At 38.8% G+C, this 16,818-nt stretch overlaps 1 protein-coding gene across 3 annotated transcripts in view; it reads right to left on the minus strand.

The window, feature by feature from the left end:
* The window catches only part of MAP7D3 (MAP7 domain containing 3), a 46,994-nt gene that overhangs the window by 16,395 nt on the left and 13,781 nt on the right, over positions 1-16,818 (minus strand). Inside the window, exons 2-10 of one of the 3 annotated variants that reach the window (XM_055727214.1) lie at positions 16,227-16,328; positions 15,298-15,378; positions 13,724-13,887; positions 10,797-10,911; positions 9,808-9,840; positions 4,661-4,762; positions 2,104-2,202; positions 1,601-1,699; positions 381-506 (exon numbers count right to left, since the gene is read on the minus strand). In XM_055727214.1, the coding sequence (XP_055583189.1) occupies positions 381-506; positions 1,601-1,699; positions 2,104-2,202; positions 4,661-4,762; positions 9,808-9,840; positions 10,797-10,911; positions 13,724-13,887; positions 15,298-15,378; positions 16,227-16,328 (921 nt within the window). Of the gene's footprint in view, positions 1-380; positions 507-1,600; positions 1,700-2,103; positions 2,203-4,660; positions 4,763-9,807; positions 9,841-10,796; positions 10,912-13,723; positions 13,888-15,297; positions 15,379-16,226; positions 16,329-16,818 lie in introns of those variants that run through there. The other 2 variants (XM_055727215.1, XM_055727216.1) reach the window with 2 other exon arrangements.

Consider the following 16,818-nt stretch of genomic DNA (forward strand, 5'->3'; position numbering starts at 1 on the left):
ATTTGAGGGTATGCTCAAATGCAGATCTCTGTCAGTTAAAATAAAAACAACAAACAAAAACAAAAATCCAACAAAAAAACCCCAAAACCAAACCACAGACAAAACCCAAAGCAAACACCAGCATCTGGTTCTCTGCACAGCAAGTTAACTGGCACTGGAGTTTAAAAGCCAGTATTATTCTGTGGGTTTGTAAACATGCAACATAGTAGATGAATTGGTTATTACTGACCAAAGAAAAGTCTGGATAAGTAATATTATACATAACCCCATATTAACTGTCTGATTCACACTGAAGTGTAGCACAGTTAGCAACCATCATGTAAGTTCTTGCTTGAAAAGCAACCACATTAAACTTTCAGGCTTTGCTGCCCTCCTGTTACCTGAGGGATCTTGTCCATCAGCCGATAATGTAGCAGCACTTTTACTCCTAGCTAAGGATGCCTGTGTGGGGGCGAGGAGGCGACTGATTACGCTACTGTCCAGAGGACTGAGCTGGGAGCGACGAGCTAAATGATGGGAACAAACCAAAAAGGATCCAACATGAAATCATATAATGAAAAAGACAAGAAGCACAAAGCAAAGGAAGACTGTGAGCATTGTTGCAAATCAACAGTTTTGGAAGAAAAATACTGAAGTCATGGAGAGGGAAATCCAAACTAAAAGCACGGAAGGGTTAAACATTGCAATCTCTTACGTTGCGCTGCTTCTCCTTGGCTTGCTTAATACTGATCATTTTAATGCGCAAAGACTGGCATGCATACAACAGATGAATGCTGAAGTCGGTCAAAGTACGAAAAGTTTTTGACCCAGCTCTTCAGAGCTATATTCTCTATGCAGGAAAGGCTGTTCTGACATAATAAACAGAAGACTTGCAAGTCAAAGCAAAAGGTTATTGTCAGGCATCATTTGCACACACAAATTCACATGGACAACACCCATCAGGTTCCCATACAGGGAAGACGTTGAAGCAGAGTATAATTTCCACTGTTGGCAATAGTTGCTAAAATGGAAAGTTTCAGAATTATTAACTCATAAGGGGAAAAACACATTAGAAAAGTTGCTAGTCTTCAGCTTTAGGAAGAGTTCCTAGAAAAGAGGTTATTTGTAACCTAGGGGAGAATACACAGACCAAAAGAGACTTAAGTGAGAACAGGTTTCTTCCCTCATTTGCATGCACAAAGTTTAGGCCAGCAGCAGGAACAGAGAAGTTGCTTTTAAATTGAATAATGAAAGAGAGCTTAAGAAAGGAAAGGTAAGATTTAACTAAGTAGTGAACATACCAGTGACATTTTTACTGTATCTTACATTTAAACCTACCAGTTATCAAATACGTCGCTCTCTTAAGTGGAGAGACATTTTGCTATCTACTTACAGTGCCATTTAACAAAGTCCAAGTCCTTCTTACAGGATTTCTTTTTTGTCCAAAGGGCGAGATTTAACCTTTTACCCCTTACAATTTTATCTTTACCACTGGGTAATTAAAAAGCCATTAAAAGTCCTAAAACTTTAAGTTCCCCAAGGAAACTAGTGAAATTAAGCCTATCCAAACTTTACTATGAATGGCTTTAAAAAGAAATATTCAGCTTTATGAAACAACCACCTGTTTTTTCTTCCTTTTTCACTTTTTCTAGTTCTGGAGAGGACTGGGGTTTACTACTCATTCTATTCAAAGATGTGCTCCTCTTCTTTTCTGTTCCTCCTAGAGACCAAGCGTAAGGAAGATTATTTTTAACAAGATATAAATATGTATGATTTTCTAAACTGCCATTCCCATGCTTTGTTTTTGCCAATCAGCTAAATCTACTGATCTATCATGACGAAGCACTTTTTTTTTCTTGAGCTCAACAGTTTGGCTGCCATTTTTCTATTCGGCCCCCCACCCTTCCACTTTTCAGAGGGAAAACCCTGGTTTATAGACCCAGTTACCCAATATCTGGCACTGCAGTGCACAGAACTATTTATGCCACAGTGCACAGACTACATGCACAGCAGTGAAGGCCTGAGTAAAAACATTTATCATGAAACTGGGACATGGTTTAAAGTCGGCTTCAATTTTCCCATTTACTGCCTCCCATTCCTCCAAAACAAATTGGTTTCTAGCACCTTTCTGTTCCACCTGTGAACCTTTGAGGGCTGACTGCTGAGAATGTAGAGGAACTTTGTTATTCAGTCTGTTTAATGAGGCGCTTCTCTTTGTGGTACCTGCAAGTGAAAGCGTATGGATTAATTATGTTGAAAAGCTTAGAAGTCTCCTCCAACACTTCCCTAAGATACAGATGAATAATTAAGTCACTTTATAGTATGAATCCTTCAGAAGCAGGAAAACTGGATCAGGGAAGAATTATTCTCTCTCTCTCTATATATATATATAATATAAGAAATAAAGCATTATTTCTCAGATTCCTGTACGTTACTGATCATAGCAGCAGGATGCCAGCCTCAATAGGCTTCGTGTTTGACCTTACCAAGGCCATTCTTGTGCACCTTTTAAAAATCAATAAATAATATTAAAAAAGGCCGCTGCTCACATTCTGTATGAGTGAGAGTAAGCTCAGAATTAACACCGAACACAGTTGATGAAATACTCCACTGATCCAGAGCCAAGCATCTTCCTCCCATTTCCGCATTCTGCTCCTCCACCTTCCCAGGCACACATTATGCACAGCAGAAGGAAGCTGGTTAATTCTGTGACTGTATTTTCTGTCATCTGAATTTAGCCATCTTTTATGAAACATCCAATTCTTCTTGAATGCCAGATCAAAAGCACAGACCTGCTCTAATTTGCTGTAGTGATTTAAACCAGTCAGTCCACCTCTACATTCTGACCACGTGGATCAGTTCGAGTCCTGTCCAAACTTCTTGTATTTCAGGCCACTTAAGAATTCTGCCTCCAAAGCAAACAAGGATTCACAAAGGATTTCAAGGTATGATAGTAAGTTTGAAAGCAATCCCAATTAGTTGATAATTAGTGACTTCCTTTGTTAGTGCCTTAATTTGTACTTTACAGCCCTGTTTCTGACTCATGTTTAGAGCTGAACCCTGCAGACACATTATAAATAAAAATAATTTTAAATCACAAGCAGTCTCCAGTGACTCAGAACCCTGCCAGTACAGATATATTCACTGAATTCCCTAGCCGGCATACAGAGTATGAGTACAAGCTTTTCTGCTGCATCACCTTCCAACATGAACCAGCAAAATCACCATTAGCTGTGTCCACGTTAGGGATTCCTCTAGCACAGCTCATCTGATCAAAGGCTGCAGACTGACAGAATACTGCAGCATAGACCTAGCTGAACTTGGTTTTACATTACATTTACATTTAGCTTATTAAAGTTTTTCATTTTGGAAAAAAAAAAAACCAACCACCCACCCAAACCAAAACAAAAATACATTTGGGATACAGGCAGGCTCCTATGAAACACTGGGGAGATTCCCCACAAGGAAATCTCAGGCTAAATCAAGATGATATGTGCTCATGCAAATAATTTTTATTTTTCTTAACAAGTAGATTAGGAAAATTCCTTGTGTCTCATAATTTGTTCGGGTTTTTATTTGGAAAAGGTAAGATTGCCATGATTTACAGAATGTATCCAGACGGGGCAAAGGGGAGGTGGCAGAGAGGAGACTCACACGTACAGGTTTATCAGACAGTGGGAAAACCAGAGATCTATGTCATTCTCTACATCCCTGTTAAGACTAGTTGTGTGGGACACATTTTAAACATGACACGCTGCAGTCAGGAGCTTTATCCACCCCAAAGTTGTAATTCAAAATGAGACTGGAAGCCACAGAAATTGGTAGATGATTTCTATTCTAGAGTGCAAACATTCTCAGAAACCCTTAAAAAAATAAAATTAAAGAAATAGTTGACTTCCAGGCCATTTCTATTTCTTGGTAGTCATTGGCACAGTAAGTAATGCAGAATGCCTGCAAGCAGTGGCGTGTACTAACCGTTTAAGAAATGCATAATTTGAGTAGCAGTGTCAAGATTACACCAATTTATTGGTCTAGGAAACCATGTCAGCTGCACGCTCTGGCTACAATCATACTAGAACTCCAGATCGAAACAAAACCACCTCCTCCCACCCAAAAAACTCCCACAGGTGTCAGGGGGTTTTCATGCATCCTTCTCTACCTAAAGCAGAATTCTAACATTAAAAAGAAAGTGTGTGTCTATAGAGTACAGGGCTGGCACAACACAAAGATGTCAAAACTAAGTTGATTTTTTCCTTTCCACAGGCAATCAAATGACTGAAACTGTCTAACAGAAAAAGGCAAACGCTACTTTTGTACTATTTCTATTTTGCTGAAATTTTAGGGTGTGATTTAAGGCATGCAAACCCGTAAAGATGATATGAAATGATCTGTGAATCAATCATTCACCAAGATTTGACTTCAGTAAAATGATTACAGAAATAAAAAATAAAAAACCAGCAATTTTTACCGTTACTCTTCTCCTCTAACAGAGATCACATCAACTGGGTCAAAGCCCTCAACAGTCAAGCTGGATTAACAAATTGCATGAAATGTATTTGAGATCAAAATATCAAGTCAGCTACACAGCAAGGGAGGAAAAGGAGCATCATTCCACTCCTGTCTCCTCCCCAAGTAACAGTTAAGCAGTACACCTGCTACCAGCAGACACACAAACACTTACTTCGATCAGAAGCATTTAAAAGCGCTGCAGATGATGACAACCGTTTATTCATGACAGCTTCTGTCTGTTTGAGGTTTGCTGTGGAGGTGGACCGCTTGCTGGCTGTGTGAAGAAGCGCTTACTTTAGAATTCATCTTCATACCTGAGGAAGAACCTTGGCACACTGCTGTGAGCTACCTTCGGAAGTATTACATCCTGAAAGCTATTTCTAGTTTTGCTTAATGAGAAACAGAATTAATATTTTTTTTCCTTTGAACAGACTTGATACAATTAGCACCAGTCGTAACGTGCACAGAAAAGGCATGTACTTTAGTGGAGTCATGCTAAGATATTATGCATATGTACGCAAACAAGTGATTTTTAAATCCTGCGCTCCTAACATGTAAAGACAAAAGCTGCTGAGGTTGTGTGCTGTTACCAGACTGGTGAGACAAAGAAAGTAACAACAAAACCTGAAAAACAGTAATTTCTGTCTTCATTCCTTCTACGTCGGAATGTCTAAGCCGTTTTCCAATCACTAGTTAACAAAAGCAAAACAAATGCTTTTGGAGGGATAAAAGCAAGTCCTGAGGAAATGCAAGAAAGCATTCTTCTTTTTGATTACTTCCCAAGGGCTGCTATAACTATTTTAGAAATTTCCAATTTTTCTCTAAAAGCTAGTCCTGAAGTTAATGCCTCCTATCAATTTTGCAACTTTTCCGAAAAAATTGACACAAGAGGCATTAGTTGGGGGTTTTTTTGTACGTGTATACACACGGACATACATATACACACATAAAAATCACATCCTGCATGGCAAAATTTCAAGTTTTCTAGATAAATATCTACTTTTTGATTTCAAATAACGTGCTTTCAGGATGAACACTACTTCAGAGTGTGAAAGCCTTGGAAAAGCATATACCTGTTGCTATTGGAAACTCAATAAGCAGAAAACAGTAATGCACACAAAGTAGCGCGGACTAGCATAATAAATACAAGGAATTCTATACATCAAACACAAGTAATCAATTTTACCGGCATACTGGATAGCAAAGATGATTAATGTGAGCATATTAGCGCGTAAGTACCCAAAGGAAAAAGCAGCACTACTCACCACCGAGGCAGCACCTTTTCCCTTTGGCCAGCATGCTGTAGCAGCTACTTATTGCAAGAGCCAGGACACAGGGACTCCTAGGGACAGCCCTGACCCTGCACTGTAGTTTTGAAACACGTACCCAACCCAGGCTTCCTGAGCTAGGGCCCTCCTGCAAAATCACACCAAGTGAAAAAGATTTCGGCACTGAAGCTACAAAAGTGGCAAGCTCTTGTCACAGCGAACAAGAGCCAAGTCTCCACGGGATAAGAGGGAGAAAGGGGGATCTATTGAGGCTACTGAAGAAATAAAGAGCTGAGTGGATACTTTCCTGACATAACAAGAAACAAAAAAAAAAAAAGCCATTTTATGAATGAAGTCTGAGTACTGGGATAACTAAGACAGCCTTTAGAGGTTTTATATACGGAATACATGCATTTGGGGCTTTGTGAAGGTAAAGACTACCCTCTAGTGTCTGCTCCCTGGCTCCTGCCTGAACTCAAGCATGTGAGCCTAAGGCCTCCAAACATCATGAAGATGATTCATACAAATTTCTCTTGGTTCAAATTAGCACTTCAGCACTTGCATGAAATCTGAGAATTGGTCTATAACCTACCAAGACTCTGAGGGCAAAAAATGAGATCTTCCTTGAGATAAACTGCTGAGCAAAGTAATTATTTTCCAGCAGGTTTACAAGTTCTGCAGGTGGGCTATGCTGTTCAGTAAAGAAACTTCTACTACAAGACTCAAAAAAGAAGAAAGTACAGGCTAAACATGACTGTTCAGACAAAAAAAACCAACAAACGTCTCTTTTTCAGTGGGCAGTGGTGAGGGCATGACCTAATATCTCAACTGATGTCTTGACAGAAAAAAAATCGAATTGGTAAAGGGTATTCATACTGATATGTGAGTTTTCTTGTTCCAGAAAACTTCAGTTTGTATTAATTGCATAAGATCTTAAGACATCAATGCTTTTTTGATCAATAAATTTGCAGATATACAATCAAATGGCCTCCAACTTTTTCTATATCTCACCCACAGAATAGCTTCTGCAAACTTTGAAGGTCTGGACAATTCACTAGGAAAAAAACCTCTAGAAGACAGGCAGGATATTCTTGAATAAGTTAGTCCAGTTATATAGGTATTTACAAAGTATCTTTTGAAAAAATACTTCAAATATCTTCTTTTGGGGAAAGTTTTGAATACTTACATACAAATCAAGTGATTTGAAGTGGAAGAAGCATACAGCGAAATCCCATGTGATACCAAACATTTGTATTTTTTTTTAATGGAAGGGGGAAAGCACACTGTAGCAGCAAAGCCAAAGAAAGCATATAATTGCCATGCAGCAAGGCTTGCAATTGGGTAAGGAGCCGGGAAACTCAGTATCTTAAGAAAATCATTATGAGACATAACAGTTCTAAATCTTAGCTTCTCAGAGTTTCACTGAGAGAGGGTGCTGCAGCACCGCCTATCAGAGGTTGGACAAAATTAGGCTAAATAAAATGAGATTATCCATCTCTCACTTCCTTCCAAATTTCTACTAGGACAACAAAGCTCTTTATTTAGAAAGGAGAGACTCTGGCAGCCCAATTTCTATTCTAATAGCACATGTCTCCACTACAGTTGCACCTGAACATCTAGTTTTGCTTAGCAGTCATCACTAAACCTCCCTCATTTACAAGGACTGTCCTCAAGGATGCTTTATTACACAGCCTTGCCATTTCTTTTGGCAGACCCACACCCTGCACGTTTCATCTTAGCACCGACAGCAATGTCATTAATGTAACACTTGACTCTAGGGCTTTCATCAATTTTTAACTTTCAGGCCATCAGCGGGGTACTTGCTGCAGTCTCAGTGAATCACATTCTGCACAGAATACAGAATGGCTGATGCTTAGTGAAATGTTCAATTACAGGGGGGTCCCTTTCCAGAGCACACTACCTCTATCACCCACAAATGCTGCTTTACCAGTCAATGTTCCTAAATATTACTGTTGACACAGTCAGTTCATGGAAGAACATAGCTGATTTTCTATTTTTTTTGCACAGCAATACAATAGACGAGAAAGCCTTTAGTCCTAAAGTAATGTAAAGAGTATGTGAAATCTGTTCCTCCAATGGTTTTCATTTCAAGAAACTGAGCCTTTAAACCCAGATCTGCCACAGAAACTGATGATAAAAAAATAGTAATTTCTATTGAAACTTGCTCTAGGTATGTTGTTTGACAAGATGCACTACTCAGCCATGATGACATAAAGCTCACAGGCTGTCATTTTCCAGAGTATTAAAAAACAGGTAATCATTGTCTTTCCAGCAGTTATGTAAACGTAAGGTGAAAGGGTCCAAATATGGATTTTTTAGAAAGCCAGCTGGACTTAGGCATCCTATATGGTTTGGGTAGATTTTAAGTAACAATTAAGTGAGGAGCTCCCAGAAAGGTAAAAGGCCAGGAATGATCCTGAAACAGGAATAAATACAACAAGCGTAAATCCAATTATGATTTCACATTATCCACCCCAGGTAAACAGCTATACATGTGAAACCTCAACATCAAATCAAAACACAAATTTAAAACAGAGTGGATGCACAAATGTCCTAGTCAAACACTGCATTATCTGTTTATCTCCAGTCACTTGTTTCAAAAGTGGTGCCAAGTTCTCCAAATTGATCTACTGTAGCCGAACTTATCTGCTCCTCCTCGTTACTGTATGATGCATAAGGTATAGCTTAAGCATGTATTATTACATTGGGAGATGTTTTTTGGAAGACACTTCATTTTTTATGTGTTTCACCAGCACTGAAAATCTTCCTCTAGATCAGAAGTACAGACAAGACTGGAGGAGAGAGCAAAGCACGTTTTTTTCGTTTGTTATTAAGTTTAGCTTTAAAATTAAGGTAGAAAACAATGGAGGAGAAAAAAATAGTGCTTTCCTAAACGTGCAAGGCAAATGTGATTTCCTCATTTCAAGGTTAAATGACATTCGGTAAAGTGCAATACAGTAATTGGATTTATATATGTATCCAAGGAACACATGTTAAACAGGTAAACCAATCCAGTCAAACTGGCTAATTTTGGAGAAAATTAGGGATTCATGCTGTGCAGAGGAAGGGTAGAGAGAAGTTAAATAAAATACATATGCTTTTGCTGTGTTGCCAGAATAAGCCACAGCAGTTAAATCATACTCAGTCAGACTTTCATTGCATTTTCAAGTCTCATATTGTCAGCATTACGAGACAGCTGTATTGAATTAGTAACGCTGTGAGCATGCACAGATTTTTAGAATTCAGATTTAGCGAGGCCTCAGCTGAGAGCTATCATCTTAAACCAGCTACAAGAAATAATTTTGCTTATTAACCATGTAGCCTTGACAAATATACCAGTGATCCAAAGCATTTATATGAATGGCTCAGTCTGTGCACTGAGAAGTGCCAGAAATCCAATGAAAACACATTTAATACATAGAATTATGTTTAGATAATTGGACAGATCTGATTTTGCAAAACTCTTCATGGAAAAAGTATCAAACTGAACAAAGCATTCATTCCTTTTCACACAGTTTCAGCAAAATATCATTTATTTTGCAAATGTTACTTCAATTGCTGGTAAAATAAAGCAAAAAGAAAACAGACCAAACCCTGCCATGTACTTTTTGCAAATTAGGAAACAATGAAAGGGTTTGAAATTTCCCTAAAAAAAAAAAAGAAAAAAAGAAAAAAAAAGCTTAAGACTACTGAACTAATTTATATTCAAATAAATGCCACTAAGAATTTCTATTCTCCTCCCCCATGCTGTATCCACTCATCTTTAAAAACCCAAAGGCACATATCCTTTCCCTGAAAATTCCCTCAGGATGCCACAACTTAAGCTGTAGTTTAATTAGCTGGGAGGGATAGTTAAAAACATAGGGGGGCTGCTTTCTACTTAGGGATCACATTTGTTGCACGGCTGGCCAAGATCCAGGAAAAGATCTATAAGAAGATGGTTTTCCTTAGTTTCAGAGAAACAAGAGCTCAAGTTTAAAAGGTTAGTAGTGAGTGTAAAACAGAAAAAGGACATTTTAGAAATCAATACCACCAGATCCACCTTCATCTGCAGTCTGTTGTTCTGTAGAAGAAGAAGGTTTGTAAGCTAAGTCACAAGGTCAAATAGCAAACAATGCAAGTTAACCAAAAAATGGGGAAGCTGGGTATCGTAACAATAATTTATATCAAAGCACTTTCAAACATGTTATAAACAAACACTAAAAAGTCCACACTAAGCTGACAGAAGACTACTAAATCACATTCAGTACAATTCCACCAATTAAGAAGATAGGCTGACTTGAAGCATTTTTTGTTTTATTTCATTTCTGGACAATAACTTATGTTAAGTTACTTATTGGGGGTGGGGTGTGTTTTCCAGTTAGGTAGTGCATGGAACGATCCCTTCCATTACAATCCTGATTTGCTGCTCTGATTTCAGAATGTTTACAAGCAGGAACAGTTAATTGTGTGAAATACAAAAAAAAAATCTGTGCTCAAATTGAACAGTGTTAAAAATGCATCACCTAATCCAGAATAGAACCTGTCCTCCAAGAAGCTCAGACACTACCCACCGCATCTCCTTACTGGTTGTTCAAATAATCAGTTAGCATTCTGTAACTCTAAGGCTGTGTTTAAAATCTTTTAGATGTAGCATTACAGTACAACAGGTTTTTTTTGTTCTGTTTATCATCAGTCCTAGCACACCATTACATGCACTGCATTTGAAGGACTCAATTATTTTAACATTCTGCATTACGATTCCCTTTATCTGATGGTCTGGGGCTGGCAATGCAATGCTGCCAGGTGCTGCATTTCCCTTGTGGCTTCTCTGTAGCTCTTCCCAAAGTTAAAAATAGCTCTGAGCAGCATTTCAGGGCAAGTATGGATATGACTCTTTCCTCACGAGCTACCTGTAGATCCTGTTATAAGATCCAAGATAGGAAAGCATGCCCAGGTCCCTAGGAATAGCGCTGCACCTGCCAGTGTTCACACATAATATGCTGTGATTTTAGCCACGCTAGAAAAGGTGCTACTTACCTGTTTTGCTCTCTGAATCTGGAGTTACCGATCCTCCCCACGACCATCTCTTCTGTCGTGTTTCCAGTCGCTGATTCCGTTCCAAGGTACGATGCATAACTGCTTCATATCGCTCCTATCATCAAACAACATCCCTATGAAGCTTATAACTATAAAGCACAGCTATGCCAGAAGACAAAAATATGCAATTTTTTTTTTTCTCCCAGTATGATTTAAAATCTGGTTTACCTATACTGCCTGATAACAAGTGTTTGGTACAAAAACTATTATGCAAGGAATGTTAAGAGCAATTAATGGTTTCAAAACACTGCAAACATGATTAGGTTGAGCTAAAGCACAGATTATCTATTCTACTCTTTACTTAAAATAGCCACCAAACAGATTTCCTATTCAGCAAACATCACTACTTATTTTCTAAATAGGGATGAATGCCAATCTGAGCAAAACTAATTTCTCACTCTTTAAACTACTTATATTCTGAAGTTATTTCTAAAAGGTGATAAAAATTCTCCATTATAACATACCAAGTATAAGGTTATTTGTATTTTCAGAGAACTATGCAAACACTGACCCAAGTCTTAACAGATACTGGCATTAACAGAGATATGATGAAAGCAGAAATAGCAAGACATGAAGGCAAAACTACAAAAAAGACCAACCAAGTCCAGACCTCAGCAACCACTGCTGACAGGACAAAGAGGACTGAAAGAAGCTTTCACTACTGTCTCCAGGACTAGTAACTACTAATGGGGGATCCCTCTCTCTTGTGCATGAAGATGAACTGCAACCACACTAGACTGTTTCTTCTCAGCCAGGTTCCACATGTCAACAACAAATTTCTCTCCTGGAACAGTTGTATCCCAAGTGATCTTTTGAAGCAGTATTTACTGCTGATACATTGCAGTAAGATGCCAAGGGGACTCATTATCCAAACATTTCTCCCTCTTGAGGACACAAGACTTTCACCTTCTTTCAACACCATTTCACAACACAAACTAAAACAATTGTAGTGTATAACAGACAAAGTAAACTTTGCAGGAATGATTCTGTTCACTGACAAAAAAAAAATAATTTTCTGTTTGTAATATAAAGCCTAGTTTCCCCTCTGTTAAGGAACCCTGAACTAGAGTTTACCTAAGGTGCCGAAGTACCCAGACATTATGTCATCTGTAGATGCTATTTCCACAGAGGTATCTGCAGTACGGCAATTCTTCAAAGTCATAGTTAAAGACACAAGCTTCACTTTACAAACAACGGAACATGAGTTATCAGCTCAAGATAGCAACATACAAAGTTGCACAGCTGTACAGAATAAGAGTAACTGTGAGAAGACAGATGTCTCAATCTTAGCCACAGCTAGCTGTCTTCAAGATTCTTAGGTAGTGAACTACTTTTTCCATGTTATTTGCTATTGTGCTGCTGCTTCTACTTTATCCAAGGAAGACTTGGCTGAAGTACTAAACAAGAATGTTGGAGGCTATGTATTTTTTGATGCACTACTAAATTTACAACTGTAGGTGGTATCTTGCTGGCAAATATTGCCCTAGTTTCTTTAAAAGCAATGATCTTCTAATGTCAGAGTATCAAAGTCATGATCTGTTTTCACCTTCTGGTTGAAAACAAAGTTTACAGGTCAAATGCACGCTATTTTTCCACTTGCTGGATTCTTCGTATGTAATTCTCAACGTACAAGGTCACCTTCCTCCAGGGACCAAAAAGACAAGGTTAACACCAGCCAGTCATTGGCTAGTCTTTGTATTCCTTGATTATTCATTCCAGTGGCCACTTTGAACATATCCACCATCCTGAAAATTACACGAATAAATGTACTACAGGCTTGGGGTAACACCTCTTGAAGCATAAGGGACACTTTTTGCTTCAAGTAGTTGCTTAAAGAGATGATACTGCACTGGACTGCAGTCAAGGCCCACCCAAACATTTCTGCTTGTTCTCCAGCAATGTAAACTATTCCATGAAGTTCAAATGGAATATCAATCTGAACACACCCAGAAGCTGATTAAAGATAACCAAACACCAGTGTACAATACTGCCAGTCAAAAAGGGTAAAAAAAGATGTATTGCTAGGAGAATGTAACAATGGCTGGACTACAACGGAACAGTCCGCCAGGCAGGCTCTTCAACAATGACCCACAGCAAGTTCTTACAACTACCTTATGGAAGCCCAGTGCATGCCATACCTTTACTGCTGACACCCTGGAAATGTACCCTTTCAGAACGTGCATCACATTTAATATGCACTAACAGACTTACTCTTCACAAGGGATGGCAGAACTTCATGTATTTATTTCTACTTTCAGCTTCTATCAATTTGCAATGAGCTCCGTAACTCAAAATCTGCTCTGCTGGTCCATGTGCAACCAAAGCAAAGGCAAAGAATCAAGTGAAATCAGTCAATACACAGTTCAAAGCAGCAAATGGTTAACTACACAGATAACATTATCAACTGCTCAACACAGAGTAACAAATCGTAATTTTGAAGAACTGAAAGAACACGAGCCTCTTAGGCCACCGTGGGGCTCTCAGTAAGCAAAACACAGAAATAAGAAAACTCTAACACCTGCTACCCATGCTGGTTTACAAACAGAATCTACAAAGTGCACCAAAAGAAATCTAGAAATGTAGGAATATGGGGTGAGGTCTTTGCTCATATGAAAAACAACCAGTAGCCAAGCAACAGCCACAGCTCCTGAAGTCCTGAGTGCCTTGGGTATAGCTAAAGCTAGGCCTGGGGTGAGGAAGGAGGACATGTGTCTATATAGCCCACTGTAGAGATGTGGAAAATATTTTTATGTTCCAATACGTTTACCACTTCTGTAACTTTCTATTTCACAGCACTTCAGAGCATGGTAACGTAGGAAAACAATGTAGGAATTTCTTTAAAACTGCAGAACTTAGATATGTAGTACCTTTTCCTCCTCTATTTTTTGTTTTCTCTTTTCTTCTACTGCTGCCCTCCGTTGTTCCTCTTTCTGCTTCTGTTCTTTTAGCTTTCTCTGCCTTTCTTCTAACTGTTTTTCATATTGGAGTTTTGCTTTTCTCTCCTTTTCAAGGATTTGTGTCTCTTTGGCAGCTGTAAATTTTTAGGAAAAAATTAAAATCAAACTTAACTATTCATTGACATGACAATGCAACTTACAGGAAAGAGACTACCAAGCAGAATTCCCACCACTCAAAGCTGAAAGATACAGCAAGATTAGCCTGCAGAGCTGGATGATGCTGCACTTGACGACAGAGGAGTCTTTAATTCTGTCCTCAGGTTAGGCTGGAATTAGAACCTTTCCTGCCATCAGACTTTACTGTCTAGACAGCAATGTCAGGATATGCATATACCCTATGTTAGGCACATACTTTTCTTGCCATCATAATAGCCAAGTTTTTATAAGCAAGTAGTAAGTTGAGTGTCACAAGACAGAATTTTCTACGCTGCGATTTTAATTTTTTTGGAACAAGATACAATGAAAAGATTTAAAGCACTGAGTGACAAGATGGGAAAACCCCACAGTTACTGCTTTTGAGTTCGTAATTGTTATGTCACTATTCTCCACAGCCTCCACCTAGGAACAGCTGTGCGCGGTTTAAGAGGAAGCTTCAAGTCCTGTGAAAAAAAGCTCGTGGTTGTATACACAGAAGTATTTTCCATGGGTAGACAGATAAAATGAACCAAGAGACCAGATAATTACACCAGAAATGAACAGGCAGTATCTACTACACATATAAGGTCCCCAAACCACTTCTGAGTTTATACGCGTTCTAGTCCTTTCCTCTCTCCATGTCAGGATAACACAATCATTCCCACTGCTGTGTGTCTGTGCTTTTCTATTAACAAACACACAGGCCAGAGAGACAGTGCTCCTTACAAGCTGGGAGACAAGAAACAGGACTGCAGGGCATACTGTGACTCTCTCCTCTCTTGCTGCACAGATCCACGTCACAAGCAGCATAAAGCTGGGCAAGAGTTTTACGCTCTTCTCTGGGTCCCAGATTCTTTGCTAGGATAAAGTGCATACTGCTGACACTTCAATCCAGGAGTCATTTCAGTGCGCTAGGAAACAAGGGAAGCAGTGTTCAAGGCAATCAAGCCATTCAACTAGCTAAATCTTTTTCCGTTTTCTCTGAATCAGCATTCCCCAAACATCAGTCTTCAGGGAACCAGTTCTAAGCTAAAACTTTTACTCTCAGCAGTGTTCTCATTAAGGTATTCAGTAAGAAACTGGCTAAATTCGCTTGGTGGTCACTAAGAAATGGAAGGTCAAAAGTGACATACAGCTTCAAGAAGCCCAAAATCTCTGGAATTCAAATCTAATCCTTCTCCATTCAGGTTCGCAGACAGTCACTGATGCGAGACCAAGAGCAGACCTTGTCTCTGGTCCTCAGGAAGCTGAAAAAGCCCCAATGACTGAACAAAAGGAGTAAGAAAATAAGTTATTCCCTTATCACAAACATTTTAGGAAATTATATTTTAAATGAAACATGAAAATACCATGTTGCTTTTCCCGCTCTTCTCTGCGCTCCCTGGCCAGTCTTTGTCTTTCTTCTGTTCTTAGAGTGGAACCATCTATCACTGTCAAAAGAAAAAAAATTGAAGACACATAATCATCAGTTATTTTGAATGTTCAAATTTAAAAGTCAAAAGTCTTTAGTATCAAAAGGATAACAGAACCTCCTGAGATACACACATACCACCAAAGCACTGCACAACCTATATAGAGATTAAAGGCATCATCTGAAAAATTCCTAGGAAGCTGAATACCCTCCTTCCTTCCTGCCCCTTCCCATTCCCTCACAACAACCAGTTCACTATTTTTCGTAGGTGTGGCAGAAAGCAGACACAATATTAAAAGGCCCAACATGCACAGTCAAAAGCAAGCCTGACCAGAAGTCAGATGTGTGAGAACATACATTTATTCCAAATTCAGCTCTGATCCTCATTCTTGTACATATTCATTTCTATGATCAAGAATTACAGGAATCTAGGAAAACTCAATCTGAGAACAGGTAGTCCACCTGTCATGACAAATTCAAAGCACCGCAGGATAGGTAGTTTGCAGGCTAAGCAGAACCAAGACTGCTTAAGTCCTTGCAGGTATAAAAACTTGAATTTCAGCAAGAAGTGAACTGACTGATAACCTGACCAGAGCACAACCCCCCCTCTCAAAAACCAGAACAAAAACCCTGCTGAAAATACAGGCAATTTTATGAACTGAACTCTGAGCAAGTCAAAAGAAAAAGTCTGTCATCAAAACCAGACCTTCAATGAATCTACAAACCATCTACCAGGTGCTTTACACTCCGATGCTTCCTGCAAAAAAAGAGCATCAAACTTCTTTTTAAAAGCCGTTTTATTCATTCCCTACTAACTCTCCCTTGTGAACCTGGCACTTCATTAACAACAGTGACCAATAATTATACCTGGTTTAGTTGCTGTCTTTATATTTATTGAGGTCTGGACTGCAATAGGGCTAACACCACTTTGGCTTCTTCTTTCTTCTGCTATGGCTTGGGCTGCAGCAACTGTGAGAAAGAATGGTACCATATTAAGAAAATCTCTACAACCAAGACTTAACCAATCCTTCAAATAAACACATAAAATTCTATCCGAGGTTGCAGATACTTTTATTGAATAACTAACTTGGGACTGCTCAACTTGCAAGAAAAAAAAAGCAAACTCATTGAATGAGACTTCAAACCTGGCACAACTTTTCTCTGTGAAAACAACAGTTACAAAACCTTATGTTTTAAAATGTGTGGTAAAGGACCATAGAGTTCCAAACAAATAGAACTTCAACAACTTTTCTAAGAAGGAAAAACAACATTTAGCAAAATTATGAGTCTGACTTACACTTAATAATAAAAACTCTTTGCCAGCATATGCTATTTGTGGGCTGAACACATATATGTAACAGCTGATCAGCACCAGTAGAGTCATACTCTGGTGAGACCCAAGCAAGGAAAGGTTTATGAAGACCTTTCATTAGTTCAGGACATGAAACAGAAAGTGGAT

The sequence above is a fragment of the Falco cherrug genome, chromosome 15 (assembly GCF_023634085.1).
Source record: "Falco cherrug isolate bFalChe1 chromosome 15, bFalChe1.pri, whole genome shotgun sequence".
Taxonomy (NCBI): domain Eukaryota; kingdom Metazoa; phylum Chordata; class Aves; order Falconiformes; family Falconidae; genus Falco; species Falco cherrug.